Here is a 26,661-nt window from a genome sequence, read left to right on the forward strand (position 1 = left end):
GCTCCACCGCCTTTGAGTAACTACCGAAAGGGCAAAAATGAAATAAGGAGGGAGGCATTTTACGATAATTCAAGGGGAAGCGCTTTACTGTTTGAAGCGAGATCGGGTTGCCTTAGAACGCGTAGTTATAAAGCAAGATTCAGTAAAGAAGAAGAACAATGTACATGCTGCGGGAAAGATAAGGAAACGGCGGAGCATGTTCTGATTGAATGTGGAGATATCCACCCAGGTGTACGTTTGGGCACGAGCCTACAGGAAGCCTTGGGTTTTAGGGACGACAATGGAAAGCTGAACACACCCGCGATTGAAATAAGTAAGAGACGGTTAGAGTATTGGTGGCAGAAAATTAGAGAGAAAGGACAAAATCAAATATTGGAAAAATAAAATATGGACAGTGTGCCGTAAATGGCAGAGAACTTAAGCTGAAAATTTACCTTTTTTTCCATTAAGATAGAATTTATCGAAGTAGAGGCATTAGGCCAACATAAAAAAAGAAAAAAGGTTTTTTTTTTGTCGAGCCTGGTGGCATACTTGTCACCACCCCCGTTATAAAGGGGACGCTCATAGCATCCATCCATCCATCCATGTAGCAAGGAGGTCCTCCTGCACTACACTCACTGCGGCTGGAAGGAGAGAGTTCTGCCTGCACGCTTGGTCGCACAGACACGGTTTGCCCTAGACACAGCTTCGTTGTCAAAAGAAAAAAAATCTTAGTAAACTATGCAATTTGACGCATCCCACCGGATGGCTTTGCGCAATCCTCGTGCACTCCACTCAGGATTGCCATTCGAAGAAATCAAGAGCCGAAATGCCCTCACCTTCTTTCTCGTAACCAACAAGTTTCGCTGCAATCTGAGCGTCACGGCGGCGCTGGACACCATACCAGCTGAGTAACTTGGCGTGATCATTCCTATTATAGCTGTCGCTACGTCGGAGCCGGTCGTTAAGCCACTCTTTTTCTTTTTGACTGAAGTTAAGCTGCCGAAAATTAAAAAAAAAAACAGAAGTTATTGTCTCATTGTTCTTGCCTATGACTGAAACAATAGTGCACGTTCTGGATTGCTCCACAACATAGCACCTATATTCAGAACACAAGGTGCGAACATTTCAAACTTGAAGAAGTGTGTTAAGAACATCAGGGTGGGGTAAAGGAGAACAGGCAAGAGGTGACATTATTCTCCAATAAAAGTACGCAACAGCAAGTACTGTCACTTTAGATGAGCGTATATTTCGTGAATACAGTAATGCGTTATGTTCCTCAAACGATCGACTACAGCCAGCCATGAATATTCGAAGGAATGTACGGCCTAGCTATTTACACACGATTGATCAATCTGCATGTGCACATGTGAGGTACACTTGGGTTGTGTATGGTGCGTCAGTGGATTCCAGTGCGTGCATATCAAGCGGCTCGTGGACTATTAGGAACTTTTCGTAGGAAACGGCAGATTGTGGGTATCAGTATCATGCGCGTTGTGTTCACCATCTGCACTTGTGCCCGTCGTGCAGACAATTTCAGCCCTAAAATTTCACTCTTGATTAGGACATCTACAGCAGGTATCAATACAGGTAAAATGGGCCGGTCTCTTTGCAACATTTGCGATGGTAAAATATATTCGTGAAGGGGGTCGCCTGGTGCATTCAGCCATTCACAGTTATAATGAGGGAGAAACAAGAGCTATGCATTCTTAACCTTGCCAGAAAAAGCGAAAGATCACAAAGTTCTCTTGTTGCATTGCCATGTTCTTGAACACCTATCTTTCATGATTTGCAAGATTTTGTTTGGCGATGCGCAGCGTCGGCTTACGCATGCTTTATTTTCCAAAACATTACGTCACATTGCTTTGAATACCTTTTGGAACAATATATTTACTCGTTATGATATAGTGATTACATAAGTGCTGCATATAAAAATAAAACGCCAGCCATGCGTGGAACGCACACCAGAGTCACAGCGAAAGCTGGAAGAGCGGCCTTGGAGAGCCTTTTTAAAACCCTCTTTGGGCAACTGCTGCTACTTTCTGGGTATTCACTACGCCATTATATACACGATTTTTGTGTAGTGGGCCGACATTCACTATGGTATCCTTCCTCATTCTTCGGAGAAGCGTGGTATTCCCTATACACTTGGTAAGAGCTTTGTGCAATTCTTTATGCAGTGGCTGACGAAGATGAATAAATATGCCTTAAGTGGTATGCATCCCTGTTAATAAGGTGAATAGAACACGTTTTCCAATGAGTTGAAGCATTAAACGACAAACTCATCATGCAATGTGCATTGTGTGATGCCTGAATGTTCCTATTATTTCTAAAACGCTTAATTACGCATTAACGCGATTCTATTCTCGACATCAAGCTTGCCTAAGGCCAGTTTAGAAACCAGTTCAAAGCAACGGCGTGGCTCAGTAGAAGCATTGCTGAAGCACAATTTTACTGCATTACTAGAAGCGGTGGCAAAATCACCAGGAAGGTTCACGGACGATACTTGCAAGGCTAGGTAGAATACTGTATTGGCACGCAGTGGGCATGGGTTCGAATCCAGTTGTGACCTTGGTGTTTTTTTACTGAGTTTCTTCATATTTTTTACGATACTGGTGACGGACACCGGCAGTGACACCAGTGGACAATTTCAGTGCTGCACGTGACCCGTGTTCTGCTCTTATAACAGCTTTGGCTGTAAAGGCACCACAGGCAGGCCATTGTTACCAACCGTTTTCCATGAAGAGACCCTGTTGGCAAATTCCCTCAGTGAGAGCAAACACAAAATCATCTGTGAGTAGTCTTCAGGTTTGGCTAAATGACACGCTTATTTTTCAAATACGTCGCACTTATTTCATACTGTTTGATACTCCTTTGCGCGAAGATAGTACGAATAATCGGTGTACAGGCAGGGACTACCTAGGAGGTGGTAGATAGAAGTGAAGCTTTATTTATAAGTATGAATTAGTGTATTTGTAAATGATACTGCTATAGTGGCGTTTTAGCTAAATACAAGTGCAGAACTACATTAGACCATATTAGCCTATTCACTTTAACTTTCTTTGTTATCGCGGTTTGTTACACTTCGAATCAATCTAAATATTTTTATATGTTCTGGAGAGGTAAGTACATCTGCACTTGTGGTTACTTCATAAAAAATATTCGCGTTACAAATAACACCTAGCAGTCATATTGCACTTAATATACAAAATTATTTTGCCACGTAGAGCAAACATCCGTCACTGTTAAATACTAGAGCCTTCTTCGATAGGAAGTGCGCAATAAATTTTGGATGTTTGTAAACAGTCAAAAAACGCTATAATATGAATGAACTGTGATGTGCCTTTTCTACATAAAATTGCTATCACGAAACAACGTGCTCACCTTCATAACTCTCTTTTTCATGAAGAATTCATGGTCATGCAGTTCTAAGGAAAGTATAGCCGGGACTCCAAAGTCGAGAGAGCAGCGCACAATCATATCGAATGGTTCAATTATCAAAAGCCTTCCCTCGTCGTTTAAGTCCAGGTCCCAAGATCTCATCCACGTCGTGAGATCTGAAGTCTGCCCATAACATATGCAAAGAAATTCTCATGGGAAACATCAATGCGACACAAAGTATGGCAAATGTTTTCAAGAGTATTTACATTGTCCCAACTTGATAATTGAAGAATTAGACACAGCATGCTACGAGAATTTTAGAACGTGTTTTTGCCCAGATGATTTTTTCAATCAATTAAGAAATGTTGCCATCAGGCAGGCTGTTATCGTGGTACAGAAGGTTGGAGGTCGTATAGCATCCTTGGGTTTTTAAGCAACTATCTGCGCAAACTAGTCCCGCACCTACGCTACATCACACTTCTTCAAAGGCAAATAGTGCTTTTAAAATATAGCCCCGCCGCGGTGGTCTAGTGGCTAAGGTACTCGGCTCCTGACCCGCAGGGCGCGGGTTCGAATCCCGGCTGCGGCGGCTGCATTTCCGATGGAGGCGGAAATGTTGTAGGCCCGTGTACTCAGATTTGGGTGCACGTTAAAGAACCCCAGGTGGTCTAAATTTCCGGAGCCCTCCACTACGGCGTCTCTCATAATCATATGGTGGTTTTGGGACGTTAAACCCCACATATCAATCAATGCTTTTAAAATATACGTCGTGGCTTCTTCTGCGACGGTGAAACCGTTGTTTAGGTACTTTGTAGCCAAACTGCATAGGCGACTCTAGTTTAAAGTGGACCCCTGTAGACACTCTTTCATTCCACATAACTAAAGCTGTTAGGTAAAAATGTTTATTATGGTAAAGTCATATCTTTAAAAAGCAATCAAGAATAATCAGATCTCGCGTCAAGAATATGCCATAGCTTAAGGATTTTGTAAATAAACATTCGTTTGAGCTGTTGAGTGTTGCACAAATAACTTTCACAGCTTTGCGTTTGTTCTTTTTTCTCCATTTACTACCATTTGTCAAATGTATCTCCTTGCGCTGAAGAGAGTAGCTGTTACATTTCGGCCTCGTTATTGGATTAGTTCCAACATCTAGTTTTTGTCGGTATTCACAGTTCATCATTTACAAATAAACGTTTCTCGCCTCGGAGGGTACATTGAACAGAGCTACTCCTCAACTATAGGTTACCTTTGTAGCATTTTCAGCAGCGGTACAAAAATTATTCGAGCTAAATGCATATACTCCTGCTGTTGGTCAGTTACTACCGTTTCGCAGGAAAGTTTTCGCAATCAATGAATAAATGGCGAAAAGCGGTCTAGTTGGTACGCCATCCGTTGAAACTGAAACAGGACGAAGACGGCACAATTGAACAATAACACGCTGAAAGGCACTCATTTCAAAAGGTCGGCACTGGCGCGACGTGACCCAGCTTTGCAGAGGCTACATCTTCAAAATTGTGGTGGAAAAAGGTAATACTATAACGCAAGCTTATCGTTAGAGGGTGTCAATCCCTGAGCGGATGCCCCATGACGTTCGCCAAGTCCCGGCGTAAATTATCTCCTCAGTTTCACATCCTGATGGTTGTGTTTTTATAGTATGAAACAACACGTATCAACTAGAACATATAATGCACGTGGTAATATTTATTTTAGAGACAAACACTCCCAGAAATGGGTCCTTCATTTGAAACACCTAAAATATAACTTATGCGACATACATGGCGTGTTATTCTTCTAAAATACGCAAAATGGGCAGTGCTTTTGTTCATAAGTTCAAAGAAGACATCAGAAAAATAGCACTGTAGGAAAGTGAACATTGCCATACAAATTTATGTCAACATAAATAGTACCCATGTGGCTCAACATTAGCTTACGAACTATGCGCCATGCAATGCTCCTATTATTGCACTTTCTTATATCTTCTTGCGACATATACTTTCTAAATGCGAGAACGGTGTGCTTTGTGCAGTTACGCATATATTTAGGGGGGCTGGAGGGGTTCTCGCCGTCAGGTCAAACGATGGAATACAACGCTGCCTCAATAATTTCAAAACCACTTTTCTGTAAAGGGAACAATCAACAGTTAGGTTCACAACTGAAAGTCTTCATGGCCACGCATGTCTTTCACCGTTCAACCTACGGCACGCCGGTGCCGCTATCCACGCACGCGCACACCACGCCAATCTCCACGCAAATGTTGTCAGCTGGTCACGTTGTAGCTGATCTGTGGGACGCACGCGCCTCAACTGCCCAGCACATGTCACCGTGTGGCGATACGTGTGATTCTCGCACGTTCCCTCCCCCAGAAAAAGTTCGTTGCGAATGGTTATCTTTGACGTATTCTCCGAAATCATTTGCGTTTGTCACCATTGCCGACCTCGGTAATGTTGCTTTCATTGGCATCGACGCCGCCTTGAGCTATTTGTCATAGTCGCAGTGGTCGCAGGGGCTCAGGCGGCCGCCGCGGCAGCTTGCGTCCACGTTTCGGACTTTCGCAGGCTTCCGCCAAACTAGTGCTACGGATGCCTGATGAAGTCGTAACGGTGTGCGCCGGGAGCTTTCTTTGTAACGGCAGGCGTGGTGGGCATTACACTGCTAGGCCTACGCCGCACTGCCTTCAGGTTACCCGTCCGAGTTGTTACGGTCAGGTTAATAACACACAGGTTGTAGAAGGGCTCGCTAGCCCTGGCCACCTCTGTTGTCATCCTCGTAGTTATGCCGGCAGTCTTCCTTCGCGCAATGGCTTTCTTGTTGACATTTTCTGCGGTCTACGTCGCCACCAATTTAGACCTTTTCGCAAACGGGCTGTCGTAGCCGGCACCCTCAGCATCTTGCGGCGTCTTCATACGAACACACAATACCACCGCACTGGGCTGGTTCTTGCCCGCCGCGCCCATATTATAGTGGTAGTTGTCTTAGAAGGCACGGTCAAGGGTGCCCTAGGTTTATTGGTGGCATCTCAGTTTCTTGTTGCCCCAGCTTCCTCAGCATTTTCGTTTTAATTGCCCCTGCCATGTCCGACGGTGGCCTCCTTATCCATGGAACTCATGTCTCCAAACTCTAGGTATTCACTACGCCATAAATAATCGTAATTTTTGTGTCATCACGAAGCCATCCCCTGCAGCCATGGTGATAACTTCGTTTACAGATAGCTCCACAACTGGAGCCGCCCGGTAGGTAGGAATGTCACCTCCTGTCTCGTCGTCTTCAGGCAGTGTACGTTCCCGAGAAACATTCTCACCATCCTCGAAAGTCAGTAGTCAAGACCACAATACCCTTTCTCGCACAATAGGTCACGGACTCGGCGTGTCCCCTTGCTGCGCAGTGCACTGCGGAGTGAATGTCAAGCCGCTCCATTATCTTGAGGAGGCGATTCAACGCCGCCTTCATCTCGCTGGTCAGACGTATACGCACTTGCGCGTTCGGCGCTCCTTGTGGGGTTATCGCCATCTTGTTAAACGATGCAATGCAACGCTGCCTCAAAACTTCCGAAAACGTTTATTAGTAAAGGGAGCAATCAACAGTCAAGTGTACAACTAAAAGACATGGCCACTTAGTCATTCACTGTTCAGCCTACGCCCCGCTGGTGCTGCGATCCACGCGCGCGCACACCACGCCCGTCTGTCCCCAACTCTCCGCGGATCTTGTCGGCTGGCGCTTTCGTACCTGATCTGTGGGACACGCGTACCTCGACTGCACAGCACATGTTGTCACCGTGAGGTAATGAGCGTGGTTTCCACAAATTTAAGATGTGAACGTGACTCTATGTGAGCGTGGTAAATAATATTATCGTAAGCTTGAGTAACTGAAAGATGTCGAAAATCACATGCGTACTTAGGCAAATGGGTAGTTCTCTCAACCAACTAACAGTTACCGTTTGCCATAAAAGAATGGCTGCTTCACGGCCTCTAAAAGTAATGAACTTGGTAGTGGAATGCGTTTAAAGGTAAATTACACGGACTTGTAATATTATTTTGAGCTTAAAAGACACGTGGGAGAGCCGTATTGAGGTGACAATAATACAACTTTTCTAAACGCCTAAGACAAGCGAGAAGTAAAAGATCACAATTGTTAGCCGGAGCACAGGTAAGATATAGTGTGACAAGGTGTTACAGGGGTGAAATATATATGGAGCTGGTGTGCTTTTGAATTCGTAGCATAGCATAACTACAAAAGAGTCATAGCGTCTTCATCATCTTCATGCTAGCACATCTTTGTGGGTCCGACTAGCAGTAAAGTTCCTTGTGTCGATACAGGTAGGGTGAATTCAATGAAATCAACTATTTACTTCATTATGTGAAAACTTCTATAAACTGGCAGTGTTCATTTTTGCCAGACGAATGCTTGAGTGATGCGGCAGTATGGAAAATGAATATCAAGAATTGAAAAAAAAATTACCTGGAACCTGAGATCGGGCTACCACGACGCAATGTGTTGCTAGCGAAGTCCTTCCTCTCTAAAGTAGCTAAACGTCATGTGTGAAGCCGAAATGAACACAGGTTGAACGTACTGTGGCAATATGAAGAAAACGAACTGTTATCACGCCTGTTCAGCTGCTGTGGATTGTCATCAGCACTTCAGATGTGGACAGGGGTGGCGCCACGCCAATGATATGCTGTTCATCCAACCAACCCATTTGTTGGCATCTGCTTCGATGAAATCACAACATGTAAAACTTTATTCAAGTCGAAGAACTAAAAGAGCGGCTGTCTGAAATTGCATGCAAACATGGCGACAACTTCAAATCTCGGCCCACACATTTGTAGCATTGGGGATGCGGATGAAGTTCGTTCTACATTGTTTTCCTGCTATGTTAATTTTGGTGTGTTACAAATACTGGTGATCACAAGGTTAACGTGTGGGCGTAGGCTGCTAGACCAACGAAAAGACAGACAGACAAACATATTTATAGATAGCTAAATAGATAGATAGATAGATAGATAGATAGATAGATAGATAGATAGATAGATAGATAGATAGATAGATAGATAGATAGATAGATAGATAGATAGATAGATAGATAGATAGATATGCCTAAAGTGCATTGAAGTGTTTCGCATTGACCATCATTTCATGTAGCTTTTTTGACTGAGTACCTTGAGAATGCGTCCTTTTTGATAATCGACAACGCGTTAGTGCTGGTAGCTGTCTGGCTATTCGTCAAAGTTTTTAGTAAGTTGTTGTGTTTCTGCTTGAAATTATGTGCAATGAATTTAGAGACGAAGTATACGTTTTAAATGCGAATGCATTTCTTAGTCGAGCTATGTCAGGCGTCCATCAGGATCCGTGTACCGCCCTCTTCCATAGCAACAGCTATGGGTGCGCACATCCCCAGCAATTAGAGCCCCCACCATGTCCCGCTTCGGCATGGTCAGCTGTCAGCGACATCTGTGGGCGTTCGTGCTTATTTTACCAGTACATGCTAGCTACTTGAGCTGGAAACGCATATTGCCTTTCTCACGACAGAAAAACGCCATGGGCAGCAAATGGTGCCGCCCATGGGTTGAGGGTGTAAGGGAAAAAAGAAAGCAATATTTTTCTAACGCTGGCTGCTCACGGGCGAAACGCTGTTATAGACGCAACGCCATGCATTCGCAAATATATATTATCTAAGGTTGTGCTTTACTAGCTGTATAGAGGAAAAGAGCGTATACATATTGATGACCCCCACTGTCTAAATTTTATGACGTTAGATTTAAAGATTCATACGGTGTGTTTTGTGTGCACGGCTCAGCAACAAGTAAATATTGTGCGTAATGTATGGTGAGGTTTGAAATGTCATTGCTTTCACCTGATTTTCAAAAAAAAGCTAATTGTTCGATACCTCGTCCCTCTGTTTTACGCCGTCTTATGATTTCAACAGATTTTCGCATACGCATTTTAGTTTACGTGCAGAACATTTATTGTGAATAACGCGAAATATCTGAGTCTGTACGTACCTCTGTTCTGTTGGACTTCACAAAAGAAATGCAGGTCTGTAAGAGGCCGGCTGCTTTCTGCCATGAAAGTTGATGCGTGCGTGGCACTTTCTGTTTCATCAGGAATTGCTGATTTTGCTGGTGCAAGGTTGCTGCAATCTGGAAACACCGAACACAAGATTATGAACGTCGTTAGGGCAGGCTGGTTCTCTTTACTTGGTGCTCCAAGAAGTGTGTTCAAAAATCCTGAGAAATCAGGAAATAGCGATACACTCAACTTATTGACCATTACTTCTCCTGCAGCCACAGGCATCTTAAGAGAGCTTAAAACATGAAGTGGGATAGTAACAAAGAAATAAAAAAGAAAGTTGATCTCTACATCCTATAAATTGGTATCACCCGACAGCAAATAATTACTTTACAGAAGTACCTGATCGTTAGCTGTACATTGATACACACACAAATTTTGTTGCACAATGTGTGTTGGTGTTAAGCAGCTATAGGGCCGTTTCATGAGAATTTAACGTATATGAATTATTAAACAGAGGTTGTAGCTCTGTTAGTTAACAGTGAGATCTGAATCATAGGGTGTAGCGTGGCGGCCAGAAGAGCATTGCTGACTAGAGTCAGGAAATTAGGGAGTCTGGTCATATAGGCCCCCTACAGAACTTCGGGCAACAAAGGGCGCAATGCAGTGGCAATATAAAAAAGTTAGGAGAAAAGTAGTGCCGCACTAGAGGGAAACGCGATGCACGTCACCCCCCCCCCCCCCCCTCTGAGCGAGCCGCAAATTCTCTCGGGTTTATCCTAAGCGGGGAATACCAGGCTGGTCAATTGAGGAAAGCGAGCGGAACGGAGCTATTTTTAGCACAGATAGATGATGTGGGTGGGGCCGCTGCTTGTGCTAAACCGCAATCTAGCGGTGCCTGTTAAGTCAATGAAAAAGTTCCCCTTGTGTTGGAAATGCGCCTAGCGGGAGGAACGCGTAGCAACGATGCAGTGCTAGATGGGATCGCGGATGTTACGGTCATGATAGATTACTTCACTTTACCGCACCCAAGCAGTGAAACTACAATGCCGACCAAATACACAGCGGGAAAAATTGTGAAGAATAAAATGTGGTTTCGCGAGGCCGTTGGAGCCTATGATGGGTACATCATCGACAGCGGGTCAGACATCTATTATGATGAATGGAGAAAGTGTGTGTTGACTCCATTAAAGTTTTTTTTTGCCATCTGATTGTGTGCATTTCTGACGCCATTACCGGCAAGGAAATGCGTCTCTCAGGTCTTAGTGAACCCAAACATAAAATAATTTCATTTAAAAAATTAACGCCTTAGGCATTTGAGATAGGAGGTTAGGTCAAATGGGAGAATTCAACTCTTCCTTGCGAAGACTGATTGCATTACTGAGATTCCAAAATGGCCTCTAGTAATTACTGGGACGTAGTTAAATTCAACCAACATCGTCAGCTAAACCAACACAAGAGAACGGTGTAGCACTACTGCCATATTTTTCTGTTCCCTCGAGAATGAGGGAGCATTGGTTTATTAACCTTCTACAGAACTCACTGTGTGACCTTGATGCCACCGCTTCCAATTGTAGCACGCATGGTTAACGGACATACGTTGAAAAATATGGACGAAACACACCTTATTGTGTTCTTGAAAAGTCGCTTCATTATGATCGTCAACTTTTGGGGGCGAAGCTTCCTATGCTGTGGGTCGTGCGTCCGCGATGTGTGCAAAAATCATTGTAGTAGTAGGTAGCCACCTCCATGGTCGTAACAGAGGATCGGGACGCGTGTATCTTTTTTAGTTGAAGAGGACACCCACGAATAATAATCATAAATAAAAAGATAGTTGTTTCTGATGAATTAACTTAGAGATACGAGAAGTTTGCCTTGAATTTGAGGCTTACAAACAAGTATCAGAAAGAGGCACTTTGAGCACTATCTGACCATAATGGGTTGCCACGTTAAACGCACTGGGTGTAACCTCCTTGGTTTTAGCAAGGCTTAGCGAGGGTTGGGCCACAGTGCCATAAAAATAGTGAACCAGTATATAGCCATTTACTAGAGGTGGTAAAATGTGGGAAGTAGACACGAAGCTCCGGCCAGAAGAAGGGGCGCGAGTGCCACCTATCCTTCAGTCCTTGGAATATCCGCGGAAAGGCGGTACTTGTATATGTAGAATATATAATAAAAAGATGCGAGACAGTCGTACTTGGAGTGTTCCCAAGATTAACGGACGGATGGACGAATGCACAGACTGACAGATGCACGGATGGACGCACAGATGGGTAGACAGACGGATGAACGCATAGATGAATGGACGCATGGACGGACGCAGGGAACGACGCACGGACGAACGCAGGGGCGTACGCACAGACGGACGCATGAACGGACGCACGGACGGTCGCACAGATGACACTCGGACAAACGGAAGCAAGAACGAACGGACGGACGAATGCTTCACCCCTTTCATCAACAAGCACTCTGTGATAGGCTGATTTTTTTCGCATTTGTTGCTGTTTCGGTTTCAGCCTCCTCTTTAAATTCGCTTCAGTTTTTTAACGTCACAATTTTTAGTATTGACACTACTATTTTATCTGAAAGCTGCGACGGGCTCTTGGAGGAATGCCTTCAAGAAAAAAGGAATTGTGAATACAGTGAGTGTGTATGCATAGTTTTCTTATTTTTGATGCTTTCGAACACATTTCTTGAGACATCTCTTAGTGCACAGCACTTTCATCCTGCTTCTACTACTATGTTGCAATTATAATTTGTCATCTGTTGATACTCCCAAAACCGCTGTCTTAGTTCATTTTTTCTTCAATATCTTACGGTCATGAGAAGCATTCAGTTGTGCCTAGCCAAACGCACCTATATTTTCGCATTTTCGAAAATGAAAGACTGATTGTGAAGAAAGCACAAACAGATGACTAGAAACTTTTCTAACACGTTGCGCAACTTCGTATTCGCCACAATATTTAAGTCTGGCAATCACGCATCCACAGTACGGTATTTAGTTATTTGAAATGTCTGATTGAGCTTTTAGGACTTATGTTCAAACTTTTTTGTGGTCCAACAATTTCCTTGAAATAGTTTTCAGCATGGTAGGTTGTGAGTCAATATTTAGTGCACTCACGAACAACAGGCTCAAGAGTTCTCGGTACTTCCGCTTTGACTCATTAGACTCTTTGCACTTGATTTGATCGATCGATTGATTTGTGGGGTTTAACGTCCCAAAACCACCACATGATTATGAGAGACGCCGTAGTGAAGGGCTCCAGAAGTTTTTACCACCTGGGGTTCTTTAACGTGCACCCAAATCTGAGCACACGGGCCTACAACATTTCCGCCTCCATCGGAAATGCAGCCGCTGAAGCCGGGATTTGATCCCACAGCCTGCGGGTCAACAGCCGAGTACCTTAGCCACTGGACCACCGCGGCGGGGCAGACTCTTTGCACTTGACACATTAGGCCGTCCCGAAATTAGGACGAGGTGATCGAATGCAGCTGCTTTGGTAAAGCTCAATATTTCACATTGCTGTTTTGTTACCTTTGCATTTCTGAATCTTTTCACATAGAATAATTGGTTTGCGTCCCTCATAATGATGAAACGTACTGTCATCTTGTTAGAAGATTATGATCCTCATATTCACTTATAGCTACCTTTGAGCCGTTGTGTGACATTCTCCTATCAGAGGGTACCTGATATGGCTTAAGATGCAATTGACAATAAGTGAGTATTGTAAATTTTGTTGCTGCTACAAGAGTATGGTAAATGCGTTCACCGAAGAAATCACCGCACGTGTTCGTTCGTTTAATGTGGTCACTGAACCAATGCATAGCCAATATGTGAATCTTCTCTAGAGGAGCTTGACAAGAGATTACAAAGACCGTATCCTAAATTAGGGTGTAAATAATCATTCAACGTTTAATAAACGCTGTTGTCAACTTTCGGGTAACATTTTAACACGGAAAGCGATAGTAGAAGCAGTTTGTGCAGCTATATTCATTTTTCTGGACTCCCGCTTGATGCTGGAGCCTCCCGTCAGCCATTTATACAAGCGCTCGCTGTTGTTCGGCGTAGTGCCACGAAGTTAGCACTCACTTGTCGCGGTGCTTGCGCACACGCACGCATTCACCATGAAGTTAGGTAGAGTGTTTTCAGATCAATTTATCTTTCTTGGGAAGCGCCGCAGTTATCCATTCATCCCCGACCAAATCAAAACCCAAATAACAGCCGAGTAAAAATAGTGTCGAGAAGGCGCAGCTCCAAACTCCTCGACTGTGACATTTTTTCAATAGCAAGCTTCAACTGCCGAAGTCAGTTATAATGATACATTCACAGAAGCTGGATAATAATTAACCTTTGTTTGCACTGATCGTTATCCTTCAAGGTCACATATTGATGAATATTGTCGTGATGCGGTATTTCGGCGATCACAGTGCAGTTCACTGTAAGTGCTAATTGTGAGCGGCGTTAAGCAACTGTTGCATTGCATGTTTTTTTTTCTCGGGATGCTGCGGTATCGCTTCGCGGTATATTGTGAATCAGCAGGACAATATTAACTGTTGCATTGCTCACAACAAACAAAACCTATGCAAATTGAATGCGCAATTTGTAACTTTTTGATATCATACCAGCCTGAGGATAAACATCACAATCAATTGCGATTGTCATTTCGCATAGCCGGGTGATCCCGGAACATAGAGGGTTATGAGACCTTAGCAGATCTTGTTACAGTATATCAATAATTATCACGCTGGCAGTGTTTCCGAAAAAATATGACTTTTTTGCTTATCAATAATACATCACAAAACGAAGAAGGCTACTTCATAGCGACGTCTTCTCTTCCTGATATTGAAACGTCAGCATGCGGTGGCATGTTTGAAGTAAGCAACTACAACTTACTTGGCGTAACTGACTATGCCCCCTGTGTGTTGCGCAGACGTAGGCGTAGAAGTCCTTGCAGGGTTCTTTGAAGTTGTCAATTTTCGACCTTAGCCACTGGGCGACGAAGCGACAAAGTGTGTTTGAGCATACACCTTCACGTGAGCTTCGTTGTGGTCGCAGATAATGGGAAGGACTAAAACGTTCATTTGTCGCAGGCGCCGGCGTTGTCAGAGGTTCAGGTATTGATGATGAGGGTCGTGTCATATCAGACCCAGGACCCAGGTGAGCATAGAGTCCAGGCAATTCGCTCGCCTATAATAACGTTAGATAATTAGATAAGAAGGTTATATTTGTCCTTCCATTTTTATAGTGAGTGAGAAAGGTTTGATGCTGTCTTCTAAGCCAAGCAGAAAAAACAGAATGTTGTATGCACATGAAAGGATGCAAAACAAAATTATAAAAATCATGAAACTTGAACGCCAGATACCAGACGAATAAAGAGCGAACGTATGCGAAGATTTACGCCTGTGTAGGCTCTCGATTCCTTTGTCTCATGCATTTTGCGCTCTAAGTGAAACCCCTCCGTCTTTAACCAGTCTGATTTCATTTCCTTAAAACTCGCAGGGCGCTTGACTTCATAAAAACGGAAATTTATTTTAAATCAAGAGTAGTTCCTCAAAGTGACCAGACCTCTCAACTTGCCTGGATAAATTGCTAAGAAATTATACTAGAACAGATAATTGCGCAACTTCATAATATTTCATAGTGGTACTTGGAAGCCCAGAATACTCAATATACAAAAGCAAAGCTGTCATGTTTCCTAGTTTTCAGGTGTATCTTCCTTTAAATGCACATGAAACTGCCAGAATGGTTCAGAAGATTGGATTGGTATAAAATAGCGATGATTACTAACCTATAACAGCTTAGTAACTTGACGTTTTCGGATAACATAGCGTAACTGAGCAATGGCGGTGGCAAATTACAAAAATTGAAAAACTATTGGAGGCCTACACTAGAGAAATACTTGTGTAGGGCAGAGGAGAATTCGTTTTGGTGACTGTGCCACCTGGGACCCCCGCGTTGAGGCACGCACAACTGCACCTGTAGCGAGCATCCTACCTTAGGTAAAAAAAGAGAACGAAGAAGTATTCCTTGTATGCCGAGCGAAAGAATTTCAGCTGAAGAAGCGCTGCAGTATAGCCGAGTCCACATCTGTGTAGACTGTGTGAGCAGCCGGCTTTCGCTCTTTGAGGTTAACACCTTGCGGCAGTTTCAGACTGTGGCGTAAAGAGTCAGCAGCATGCCCGGCCTAACAGACGTCTGCTGACGCAACTGCTACAGTCTGTCGCCCCACAGAGCATAAAGCATCTAACATGTGTGCTCTACAAAGGCAAGAGTAGCAACGTGGGCTTCTTGGTAATGCATCTGATTGATTTAATAATACATCGATTGATTGATATGTGGGGTTTAACGTCCCAAAACCACCTTACGATTGTGAGAGACGCAGTAGTGGAGAGCTATGGAAATTTGAACCACCTTGGGTTCTTTAAAGTGGACCTAAATCTGAGCACACGGGCCTACAGAATTTCCACCTCCATCGAAAATGCAGCTGCCGCATGCGGGATTCGATCCCGCGACCTGCAGGTCAGCAGCCAAGTACCTTAGCCACTAGACCACAAAGGCGGGGACTTGATGCATTTGAAACAATCCTATTAGCCTATCGCCTCCTGCTCCCACATTTTGCCTCGCGCTACTAAACATTCTTTCAACACCGACGTGGGCGCAGTGGTACTTTGAAAGAGGGAAGTCCTTTCCTACCCAGGATAGCGTTGAGCCACAGGTTTATTAGATCATGAACACGCGGACTTAATTATAGGGCATTGCTATCCTGAGTCCACAATGGCCACCAAGCTATATTAGATGCGGAGCATCTAATACTCGAGGCTTGTAGTGCGGCGCCGTCCGCAAGCTTCCTCCTCTACACACCGCGCGCGCTTCACTCCTCCACCATCTGTGCACCCTTCCTCCTCTACACACCGCGTGCGCTTCTCCTCTTCACGAACATTCGCTAGCTGTATAATGTAGCGCGCATGTGCCGTCACGCTTCGAGAACATCGGCAGCTGACGCGCGCGCATGCGCCGTCGCGCTTCGAGAACATCGGCAGCTGATGCGCGCGCATGCGCCGTTGCGCTTCTCCCCCTTCTCGAACATTCGACAGCTGACAGTGCATGCGCCGTCGCGCTGTATATATACTCAAGGTCGGCGCTCGCTCGCTCAGCTGCCGCTCGTCGGTTGGTTTGTACGGCGCGTCGACGTCCAAGGTCGCGGTGAAATGAATTCCAACGAATCCACAAACACAATGATCGACGTCCCTTCGACCAGCGCCGCCCTTTCGCATACGTGTGTACGTGTTCACTCATTTAACACCCCCTCCTACAACCACGTTAACCAATTTAGCCATCGACCCAAGTAAGTCGCAATATAACACCCCATTTCACAACCACGTTAACCAATTTAGCCATCGACCCAAGTAAGTCGCACTTTAACACCCCGTTAACCAATTATATGCTCCGCATCCTCCTCAGTGTTCCCCCGAGGGAAGCTGCGGGCAATTTTTTTTTCAAGTTTCAAGTTTTCAATTTTCAAATTTTAAAAACATGATAAATAAGAAGAAAAACATATTAAATTAAGAAGCACGAAGGCTAAAAGTTTATTTAAGCGATTCATGCTTTCTCTAGCTTCTGATAAAAAATTTATTTTGACAACAAGCTCCTGACATCAAGTTTACGACAACAAGCTGCCGACAACAAGCTTCTTGCAACAAGCTATTTTGTTCAACGATTTTTTAATTCAAAGGCAATTTTAAGTGGTCTCTTCAAGCTAGTGGACGTGCAGTTTCACTATGCTGTTTCCTTGGTTCCCTCACATCTCATTTCATGCCTGTAAGTGTTCAAACCAGAACTTTTTTTCGCACCAAACAAACTTTGTAATGCATTGTGGTCTGTTTATCGGACACATTGATATTAGCCAACGGAAAGTGGCAAGCGACACAAAAAAAAACGACATGCTGTACCACCTAACTACCACCAATCTTACTGATCTAGCAAATAAAATTCGGCGAAAGTAACCAACGTCCTAAACTAACTGGATAACGTGAGGTTTAGAAACTCGGTGTTTTATAAACACCAAGATTACACAGGGTGCGCCCGCGCTTGCTCATATTTATTCTGGTCAGTATGAGAAATACCACTCGGCAGACTTCAAAACGACTCAAAAGTTGAATTCAAAGTGATTCGTGTACGACAATTCAATGATCTACCAAGTTGGACGTACTAACATCCTACTCCAGATGACATATGCTTGATAGGCGTGTTCATTACATTAAATGTGAATTTCTACTCTGTTAGTGCATGACGCTCCGTAATCCTGTATATCTACTACCAGTTCATTTCATAGAGGGTGGCCGTGGACCTGGCCAAAACAGGATTCTTGTTTTGTCGAAACTTTTGCTTCCCAGGATCATTGGCTCGGTGGTGCACATGCAACGTCCATTTTTGAGCGGTCCTCACCGGGCGTGTGGTGTCGTCCCTGGACTTTGCATACTGTAGAAAAATTCCAAGCAGCAAGAAGGACACTACTCCAGGCAGAACAGCAAGCAGGCCCAATGTGAACATAGTCTTCCATTCCTTATCTCTTCTGCTCCTCAGCTGTTTGAAAGTGTCCACTAGACGGAGTACTTCCTTGCTCCGCCTAGGAGCAGCGAGGCCCTGGTCAGATAAAAAAACACATAGCTCAATAATGGTGTAAGCAAAAGGCAGAGCTTTCATGCGAGCAGTCGCAAAAGATGACACAAAACTGCGCCCACAATTGAATGAGGGAACCTTAATTTTCGTTAAAAAGCATTCTCTAGAAAAAAGTTTTAGTGAAGGAAATACGAATACAGACGGGAAAAAATTTGTGCCGTGTTCGGGCCTTTGTCACATATGTATTTCGTGGTACCAAGTCCCTTCATACCTTCTTAATACCCGGTTATAGGAAGTTTGTCTAATATATTGAACAATCTAAGACAGCACACCCCAGCTTTCGAACCTGCTTCTGGAAAGCATTATCTCGGCTGCTTCTGCGGCCCGTTATGCCATCTAGTGAATATGATCAAAACCGGTGTGTCCCGCCTCTTAGGAGCATTCTGAATGGTGGGATTGAGCACGAATGATATTTACTACTGCCGCCTAAGAAATAGATGAATTATGTCCTAAAGCGCATTCAACAATTAACTTGCGTTTGTAAGAGGTTGAGGCACACAAGGCACACAATGTCCAATATAATATTCATTTGGTCGCAGTGATCATAGATACACGACAGTATACGCTCAGGCGCCCTTTTGGCGCTTTACAGAGAGCACTGCGTTTTTCGCTGCAGTCCACATCTCATTACACCTAAACTTCACGTATTGTCTTTTGTCGGTAAAATACCCCCATCGAGCAATGCCGCGACTGACAAAAAATTGGAGAAAACTATTCCTAATGTGCAACGTTAAGAAACAAGAAGAAAGTAGAGTGGTTCAGAGGCTCAGCGTACAAAGAGAGGTTCAGAATATGACAGTTGGAATCAACAAGAAGAAACTGTAGCATTGATATTTGGCACAGGCCGGAACGCCAGCTGAAGAAGAGAAGGAAGAGTGTTGTTGCTGCTCGCGCTCGCTCCGCTTGACAGCTGGTCGGTTCTACCGCTACGTTTTCCACAAAGTAAACGTCTCTTCTGCTCACCACTAAAGGTGTACTATCAAGTGGTGGAGAGTGCTGGGTACCTTTTTCTATCCTGGAACTCCGCAACCGAACTCTACCTTCGCCATCAACAATGTCCATCGACGCTGCACAGCAGACGGCTCCTACATCTCCACCTGTCCACTGTCCCGGCGTCCCGAGAGAGCGAGATCCAGACATCTTCAACGGCACCGATGAGCAGGACGTCGAGGACTGGCTCTCTTCGTTCGAACGAGTAAGCGTCAACAACAGGTGGGACGAAAACGACAAACTGGGCCGCGTCCACTTTTACCTCAGAGGAGTAGCAGAGCTCTGGCTCAACAACCACGAAGCCGAGCTTACCGACTGGGCCACTTTCAAGACCACCTTCGCGGACGTGTTTGGCCGACCGACAGTGCGCAAGCTCCGTGCAGAACAGCGCTTGCGGGATCGCGCCCAACTGTCGGGAGAGGGTTTCACGTCCTACATTGAGGACGTCGTAGGCCTCTGCCGTCGCTTTGATCCTGACATGTCGGAAACCGCCAAGGTAAAACACATTATGAAGGGCATCGAGGACGATGCCTTCCACATGCTGGTGGCTAAAGACCCGCAAACAGTTTCGGAAGTCATCCAACACTGCCAAAGTTTCGATGAGTTGCGAAAACAGCGCATTTCAACGCGACGGCCTACTTTCGACATGACCAGCACGCCAGCATTGACCGTTGGTGCAATATCTCCAGAACAGACTGTATTGACCCCGCAAATCCAGCAATTTATCCGAGAGGAAGTGGCACGCCAGTTGTCCCTTGCCCCCTTGCTTCCCAGCAATACGCATGGGCTGACCTCGTCACTGCGCCAAACCATCGAAGAGCAAGTCTGCGAGGCACTTCCCCCCACGTACCAGCCACCACCTGTATCCGCTCCCCAGAATTGACGACGCTCTCGACTGTTTGCAAGGTGCAGAATTCTTTTCTTCGCTGGATCTTCGATCGGGATACTGGCAGGTACCCATGGATGAAGCTGACCGCGCCAAGACTGCGTTTGTAACTCCGGACGGCTTGTACGAGTTTAACGTGATGCCGTTCGGCCTTTGTAACGCCCCAGCCACCTTCGAGCGTCTGATGGACAACATACTTCGAGGCCTTAAATGGCAGACGTGTCTTTGCTATTTGGACGACGTCGTCGTTTTTTCAAAAGACTTCGATACCCATCTTCTGCGCCTCGCAAGTGTCCTGCATTGCCTTACACATGCTGGGCTCCAACTAAATTTGAAAAAGTGCCATTTTGCCGCCCGGAAGCTCACCATCTTAGGGCATGTTGTCAGCAAGGACGGCGTTCTACCTGATCCTGGAAAACTCCGTGCTGTCGCCCAGTTTCCGAAGCCATCGACACTTAAGGAACTCCGGAGCTTTATCGGCTTATGTTCATACTTTCGCCGATTTGTCCGTAATTTTGCATCTGTCATGGCCCCTTTAACACGGCTACTTTCTGACACCGAGGGCATTTCGGCGTGGTCTTCCAATTGCGATAAGGCATTCGCGAAACTACGTCAATTGCTGACATCTCCACCGATTCTCCGTCACTTTGATCCTGATGCCCCTACAGAAATACACACCGACGCAAGTGGAGTCGGACTTGGCGCTATTCTTGCTCAACGCAAGTCTGGATACGACGAGTACGTCGTTTCTTATGCCAGTCGCACTCTTACTAGGGCTGAACAGAATTATTCAGTCACAGAAAAAGAATGTCTAGCCATCGTCTGGGCAATCACAAAATTTCGACCCTACGTCTATGGCCGTCCATTTGACGTCGTGACTGATCACCACGCCCTCTGCTGGTTATCGTCACTAAAAGACCCATCTGGCCGTCTCGCTCGTTGGGCGTTACGCCTCCAAGACTATGATATCCGTGTCGTCTACAGGTCAGGCCGCAAACATTCAGATGCCGACGCTCTCTCCCGCTCTCCACTTCCCCATGAACACGGAAGTACTTCTGTATCCAGCCTCGATGCTGTGGCACTTTCGTACGCGGACATGCCCTATGAACAGCGCCAAGACGCTTGGATAGCCTCTATGATAGAGTTACTGTCTCGGCCGTCCCAAGTTACGCCCAATCGTTCACTGCAGCGCACAGCTCGACACTTTACCATCCGCGATGGACTCCTGTACCGTCGCAACTACCTTTCTGACGGCCGCAAGTGGTTGCTTGTGATTCCTCGCCACCTACGTGCCGACATTTGCGACTCTTTTCACGCGGATCCTCAATGCGGCCACGCCGGTGTGATAAAAACGTATGCACGTCTCCGGCTGCGGTACTATTGGCGCGGAATGTACCGCTTTGTCCGACAGTACGTGCGTTCGTGCTCCAAATGTCAACGCCGAAAAAGCCCACCACACATAGCCAATGGACAACTGCAGCCGTTGCCTTGCCCCTCCCGCCCTTTCGACCGCATCGGAATTGACTTGTACGGTCCCCTTCCCTATACGCCTAACGGGAACCGCTGGGTGATTGTCGCCATTGATCACTTGACACGCTATGCTGAAACTGCTGCGCTGCCAGAGGCCACATCACGTGAAGTTGGCTTATTTATCCTTCACAATCTCATTCTACGCCATGGCGCGCCTCGTGAGCTACTCAGTGACCGCGGCCGTACGTTCCTCTCCGAAGCGGTACAAGCCCTTCTTCGCGAATGCAACGTTGTGCATCGGACAACCAGCGCATACCATCCGCAAACGAATGGAATGACCGAACGGTTTAACCGCTCACTGGGCGACATGCTATCCATGTACGTGTCCGCTGATCACACCAACTGGGACCGCATACTACCCTTTGTAACTTACGCTTACAACAGCGCCACTCAGTCTACGACAGGATTCTCTCCGTTCTTCCTCCTTTACGGGCGCGAACCTTCCTCATTCATGGACACCATTCTCTTGTATCATCCAGACGCTTCGGAATCCACAACTCTATCTGAAGTCGCCACCTATGCAGAAGAATGCAGGCAACTCGCGCGTTCCTTAACCGCCCAAGATCAAGCGTACCAGAAGAACCGTCACGACGAAAACCTGTCTTCGCAGTCATACTCGCCTGGCGCCTTGGTATGGCTTCGGGTTCCCTCATCTGTTCCTGGTCTTTCCACCAAGCTACTGCCGAAGTACGAAGGCCCCTACCGAGTCCTACGTCAGGCCTCACCGGTTAACTATATTGTTGAGCCGGTTCAACCATCAACAGACCGACGGCATCGAGGCCGCGAGACTGTTCACGTAGATCGATTGAAGCCGCACTACGACCCACCCGTCGTACCCGTTCCATAGGTCGCCAGGATGGCTCCTTTTCTGAGGGGGGAGTGATTTGTAGCATTGATATTTGGCACAGGCCGGAACGCCAGCTGAAGAAGAGAAGGAAGAGTGTTGTTGCTGCTCGCGCTCGCTCCGCTTGACAGCTGGTCGGTTCTACCGCTACGTTTTCCACAAAGTAAACGTCTCTTCTGCTCACCACTAAAGGTGTACTATCAAAACGAACATGGGTCGGGAAAGTAGAAAGTAGGCACAATAACCACTGGTCATTAGGGGAACTGAGGGAAGTTCCAGAGAAGGCGAATGCACGTAGGGAAGACAGAAAAATTAGTGGGCTGATTAGATTGAAAAGATAGCAGCTACAACGTGGCAGCAGAAAGCAAAAGACCGGGTTTATTCGCGGATAATATGAGAGGCCTTAGCCCTGCAGTGGGCGTAGTCAGGCTGATGATGGTGATGAATCTTTGCCTTTAAGAGTTGAACGCGATAGTGATATCTCGTCGCCAATGCATGCTGTCTAAGAGGTAGGGTGATTCACACTACGAGTAATTATGCGCGTGAAATGTTTTCAAACTTGCTTGAACCCTGTACATGGTCACAAGGGAATACGCACCGTAACTGGCGTGCCTTTTGTAGTGGGTGGCTGGTTTAAACATGAGGTAGTTATGAACACTTGTTCTGACGCGTGATGGCAATGTGCCTGTATCACGCATTATTACTGTAATAATACATGTTGCATTGTTAAGTGTGCACACAGAACGGGTATCTTTATTTAGCGTGAATGTTATTTTCACTGCAATTCTAAGCAGAAAGTTATTTTTGTTGTACATATAAGCAGACCCTTGGTCATGTGGTAGACCACCTCCTTGCGCAAACGGCCCGGGTTGGATCTTTATTTCGACCATGAAAATTTAAGATTTGTACTGTTTATATCTTTCTCGTTTTTTTTGCCATGGACAAGATGATTTGTCGCTCGCTCACAACCATTGACGGTGACGCCATATTGTTTCAGAGACGAGCTATTTAACGTTAATATTCCCTTTATTGTTTCCGTTATCGATGTGGAAGCAGCAAATAATAATATATTTGCACAGTCACATGTATTTTTGGTCACTTATTTCAACTACACCCAATTCTGGATTCTCCCAAAAGGCCCCCATAGAGTCCCAATGCCCAATACATTAGACAGCGTTCTGCGTGCAAGTAGCATCATATTTTGAAACACTGCATCACACTTTTCACCTTTGCACTCAGAAAAAGCAGTTCTGAAATATTACCGAAAATCCATGACCCTAAACTCACTCTGGCTTTCTGGAGAGAGAATATTTTTCTGAATAGGCATGCAAGCCGAGTGTAATTTTAGAGAGCGTCATTTTTGCAATTGAAACATGAATGTTGGAAAAACTAACTTTCACATTACATAAAAAAACTAGAACTGCTGCCCATGTTCCCTCAACTATCACCATGGCGCGATGTAAAATATAAATTCGTAGTTTGAATAACTTGCCTCGGTTGTTGCCTTTTCAAACTTTGCTACTCAAAACGCTTACGCGTTAGACATCTCAAAAAAGAAATCCGTAGCTTAATGTGGGTGAAGAAGGTATGTCGAGTGATAACTAAGAAGTACATGCGTCTGGAGAAGATGAGGAGAACATTGCTCTGCAGGGATTTCACTTGATTTAGTTGTCTTCTTTTAGCAAAATACAGCAAGACTTCTACGTACTTTGACTAACTCCATGACAAGAGAGGCAGTGTCTTGCACCAGAACACAACATACAGATTTTACTACTTATCATCGGCTCTTTCAGCATTTCCGTGCAGTAAATTCGCATACAGCCAACGCTGCTGGCGGGAGCGGCACCCAACACTCAACTCTTGGACCGGTAAACGACCCCTGAAAACATCTGGAACGAAAGAATTGTTTCCCCATGTTTTTCTAGTATTTTCCGCTCGATTAGGAAGGGCGACAGCCTGTTTACTTGGTGATTGGTTGATTGATATGTAGAGTTTGACGTCCCAAAACCGCTATATAATTATGAGAAACGCCGTAGTGGAGGATTCCGGAAATTTTGACCACCTTGGGTTCTTTAACGTTCACCCAAATCTGAGCACATGGGCCTAAAGCATTTTCATCTCCATCGAAAATACAGCCGCTGAAGCCTGTATTTGATCCCGCGACCTGCGGGTGAGCAGCCGAGTTGCTTAGCCACTAGACCACCGTGGCGGGGCTGTTTACGTGACGTCCTGCAAAAGTAAGCTCTCGATTGAACAAGGGCAAAGAATATTTGTCGCAATGATTTTTCTAGCCTCATTGGCCATGCAATCGCACGGCCGTTCTGTCTGAGGTCGCGTGGCTATTGTGGGCAAACAATTTGACTTCACTTCGTTTTGTGCGTTTTTTACTGTGCGAGAAGAGATGACACAGTGTCGCCAAGAGTGCGATAGATTTATGTGCCCTTTAGCATGCTGTCATTTTAGTGAATAGCCATTTTCATCTTTATTTAAGATCTGTTACCAGCGCTCAAACTTTATTAGCTTGAAGGTGAAAGGCACGTGGAAGGGCGTCTTCCAGGTTTCAACCAGAAGCAGTAGAGCTACCACTCCGTTAAATCGCAATCATCCTCATTGTCATCTTGCACAAAATGTCTCTTCAGTCCATGGAGGAATCAATCTTCAATAGCTGCAAAGATGTTCACAGACTGGTCTACCAGTAAGTTTTATACGCCGAGTGACCCTCTTAGCATGTAAAATGCATCTTCTTGACACTTAAGTGCATTTTTCGCCACAAATAAAACAGACAACACCTGCTGCAAAAAGTTTGACGATATAAGCATCAATCCGAGGCCCCAGAGTACATACGAAAACGTAGCCTACAAGTGGTGCTAAACACACACACACACACACACACACACACACACACACACACACACACACACACACACACACACACACACACACACACCGGAGCATGTACCGGAGCATACTGGCGTCAGCTGATTTCCAGCGTGACAGAAGACGTTGATGTCCGTGTGGCTTGTGCTTACCGGGTTCCTGTCTGAACCAGCTTGTTGCAGCTAACGTTTTTTGAGTAATAACAACTGTTTACACGTGATCTCGCTCGTTGAATTTGATATAGGTGCTGGGTAACGTCCTGGAGCTCCCCAGCAGTAAGCTACCATCAGATTTCGCAATGACCAAGTGCGTCGACCTCCCACAAGCCTTTTCAACGCCGCCGCCTGTCATGTGCCCTGGTGTGCTTCGTCTGCGTGACCCACCAGTCTACAATGGCACTGAAGATCATGATGTTCAGGACTGGCTGGCAGAGTACGAGCGTGCCAGCGTGATTAACAAGTAGGATGGCCCTGTGGAGCTGACTTACGTCTTCTGCTACCTGACAGATTTCGTTAAACTATAGTTCACCAACCACCAAGCCGACATCGCCACCTGGTTGGTTATCAAAGAGACCATGACCTGGTTTTTCAGTCGTCCAGATATGCGGAAGCTTCGCGCTGGACTTGGCCTGCAGGGACAATTTCAGCGAAGTGGTGAGAGCTTCACGAGCTACATTGAGGATGTGATCGGCCTTTGTAGGCGAGTGGATGCGAGGGATGACGGAGGCTGACAGAATAAAGCATATATTGAAAGGCATTGATGACGACCTTTTTCCTATGCTTGTGGCCAAAGACCCACTGACTGTCACGGCCGTAATTCAGCTCTGTCAAAGTTTTGATTAGCTCCGAAAGCACCGAATTTCTACACGTCGCGCTAATACGCAAACAGCGAATATTTCGGCTTTGGAATGCTAAAGCAGTGTCCCCCACTGCAGCGTATTGATGTTCCAAATTCAACACCTCATCCGGGAGGAAGTTGCTCACTAGCTCTCTTGTGGCCACTATGTACGAGACCCCTAAGCACTGGACTACTCACTTCGCCGTGCTATTCCGACGCAAGTTGCCGAGGCCCTCCCTTCAACCGCATCCACAATATCAATTACTGCACCGCTGACTTTTGCAGAAGCCGTCCGCCGACCTCCTGCCCAACCACCGCTCCCTTCATACAGTCCAGCCACCAACTACTACAGGTCACCAGTTTCAGTTTATCCGGTAAATTGACCCTTATCGCCATCTGGAGCACCTGTAAACCCTTGGCATACTCTGGATAACTAACCCATCTGCTACAACTGCGGTATTCCAGGGAATGTTGCGCGATACTGTCTTCACCGTAGATTCTATATTTATTGACGCTCAGCATTTCGGCAACATTCATTGGCAACCAGAATTGCATGTTACACGTGATGCACCTGACCCCCGCTCACGTCGAGCAGACTTCAGCCCAGGTCGATGTCTTTCCCCCTGCCTTCGGTCTCCTTCACCCATGCTTCGC

At 45.6% G+C, this 26,661-nt stretch overlaps 1 protein-coding gene across 2 annotated transcripts in view; it reads right to left on the reverse strand.

Annotated features, from left to right (window-relative positions):
- Positions 1 to 26,661, reverse strand: part of LOC142803339 (uncharacterized) — a 61,532-nt gene that overhangs the window by 19,518 nt on the left and 15,353 nt on the right. The window contains exons 2-4 of one of the 2 annotated variants that reach the window (XM_075888454.1): positions 17,810 to 18,007; positions 14,258 to 14,551; positions 9,357 to 9,494 (exon numbers count right to left, since the gene is read on the reverse strand). In XM_075888454.1, coding sequence (XP_075744569.1) covers positions 9,357 to 9,494; positions 14,258 to 14,551; positions 17,810 to 18,007 — 630 coding nt within the window. The remainder of the gene's footprint in view (positions 1 to 9,356; positions 9,495 to 14,257; positions 14,552 to 17,809; positions 18,008 to 26,661) is intronic. The other variant, XM_075888455.1, reaches the window with a different exon arrangement.

The sequence above is a fragment of the Rhipicephalus microplus genome, chromosome 3 (assembly GCF_043290135.1).
Source record: "Rhipicephalus microplus isolate Deutch F79 chromosome 3, USDA_Rmic, whole genome shotgun sequence".
NCBI lineage: Eukaryota > Metazoa > Arthropoda > Arachnida > Ixodida > Ixodidae > Rhipicephalus > Rhipicephalus microplus.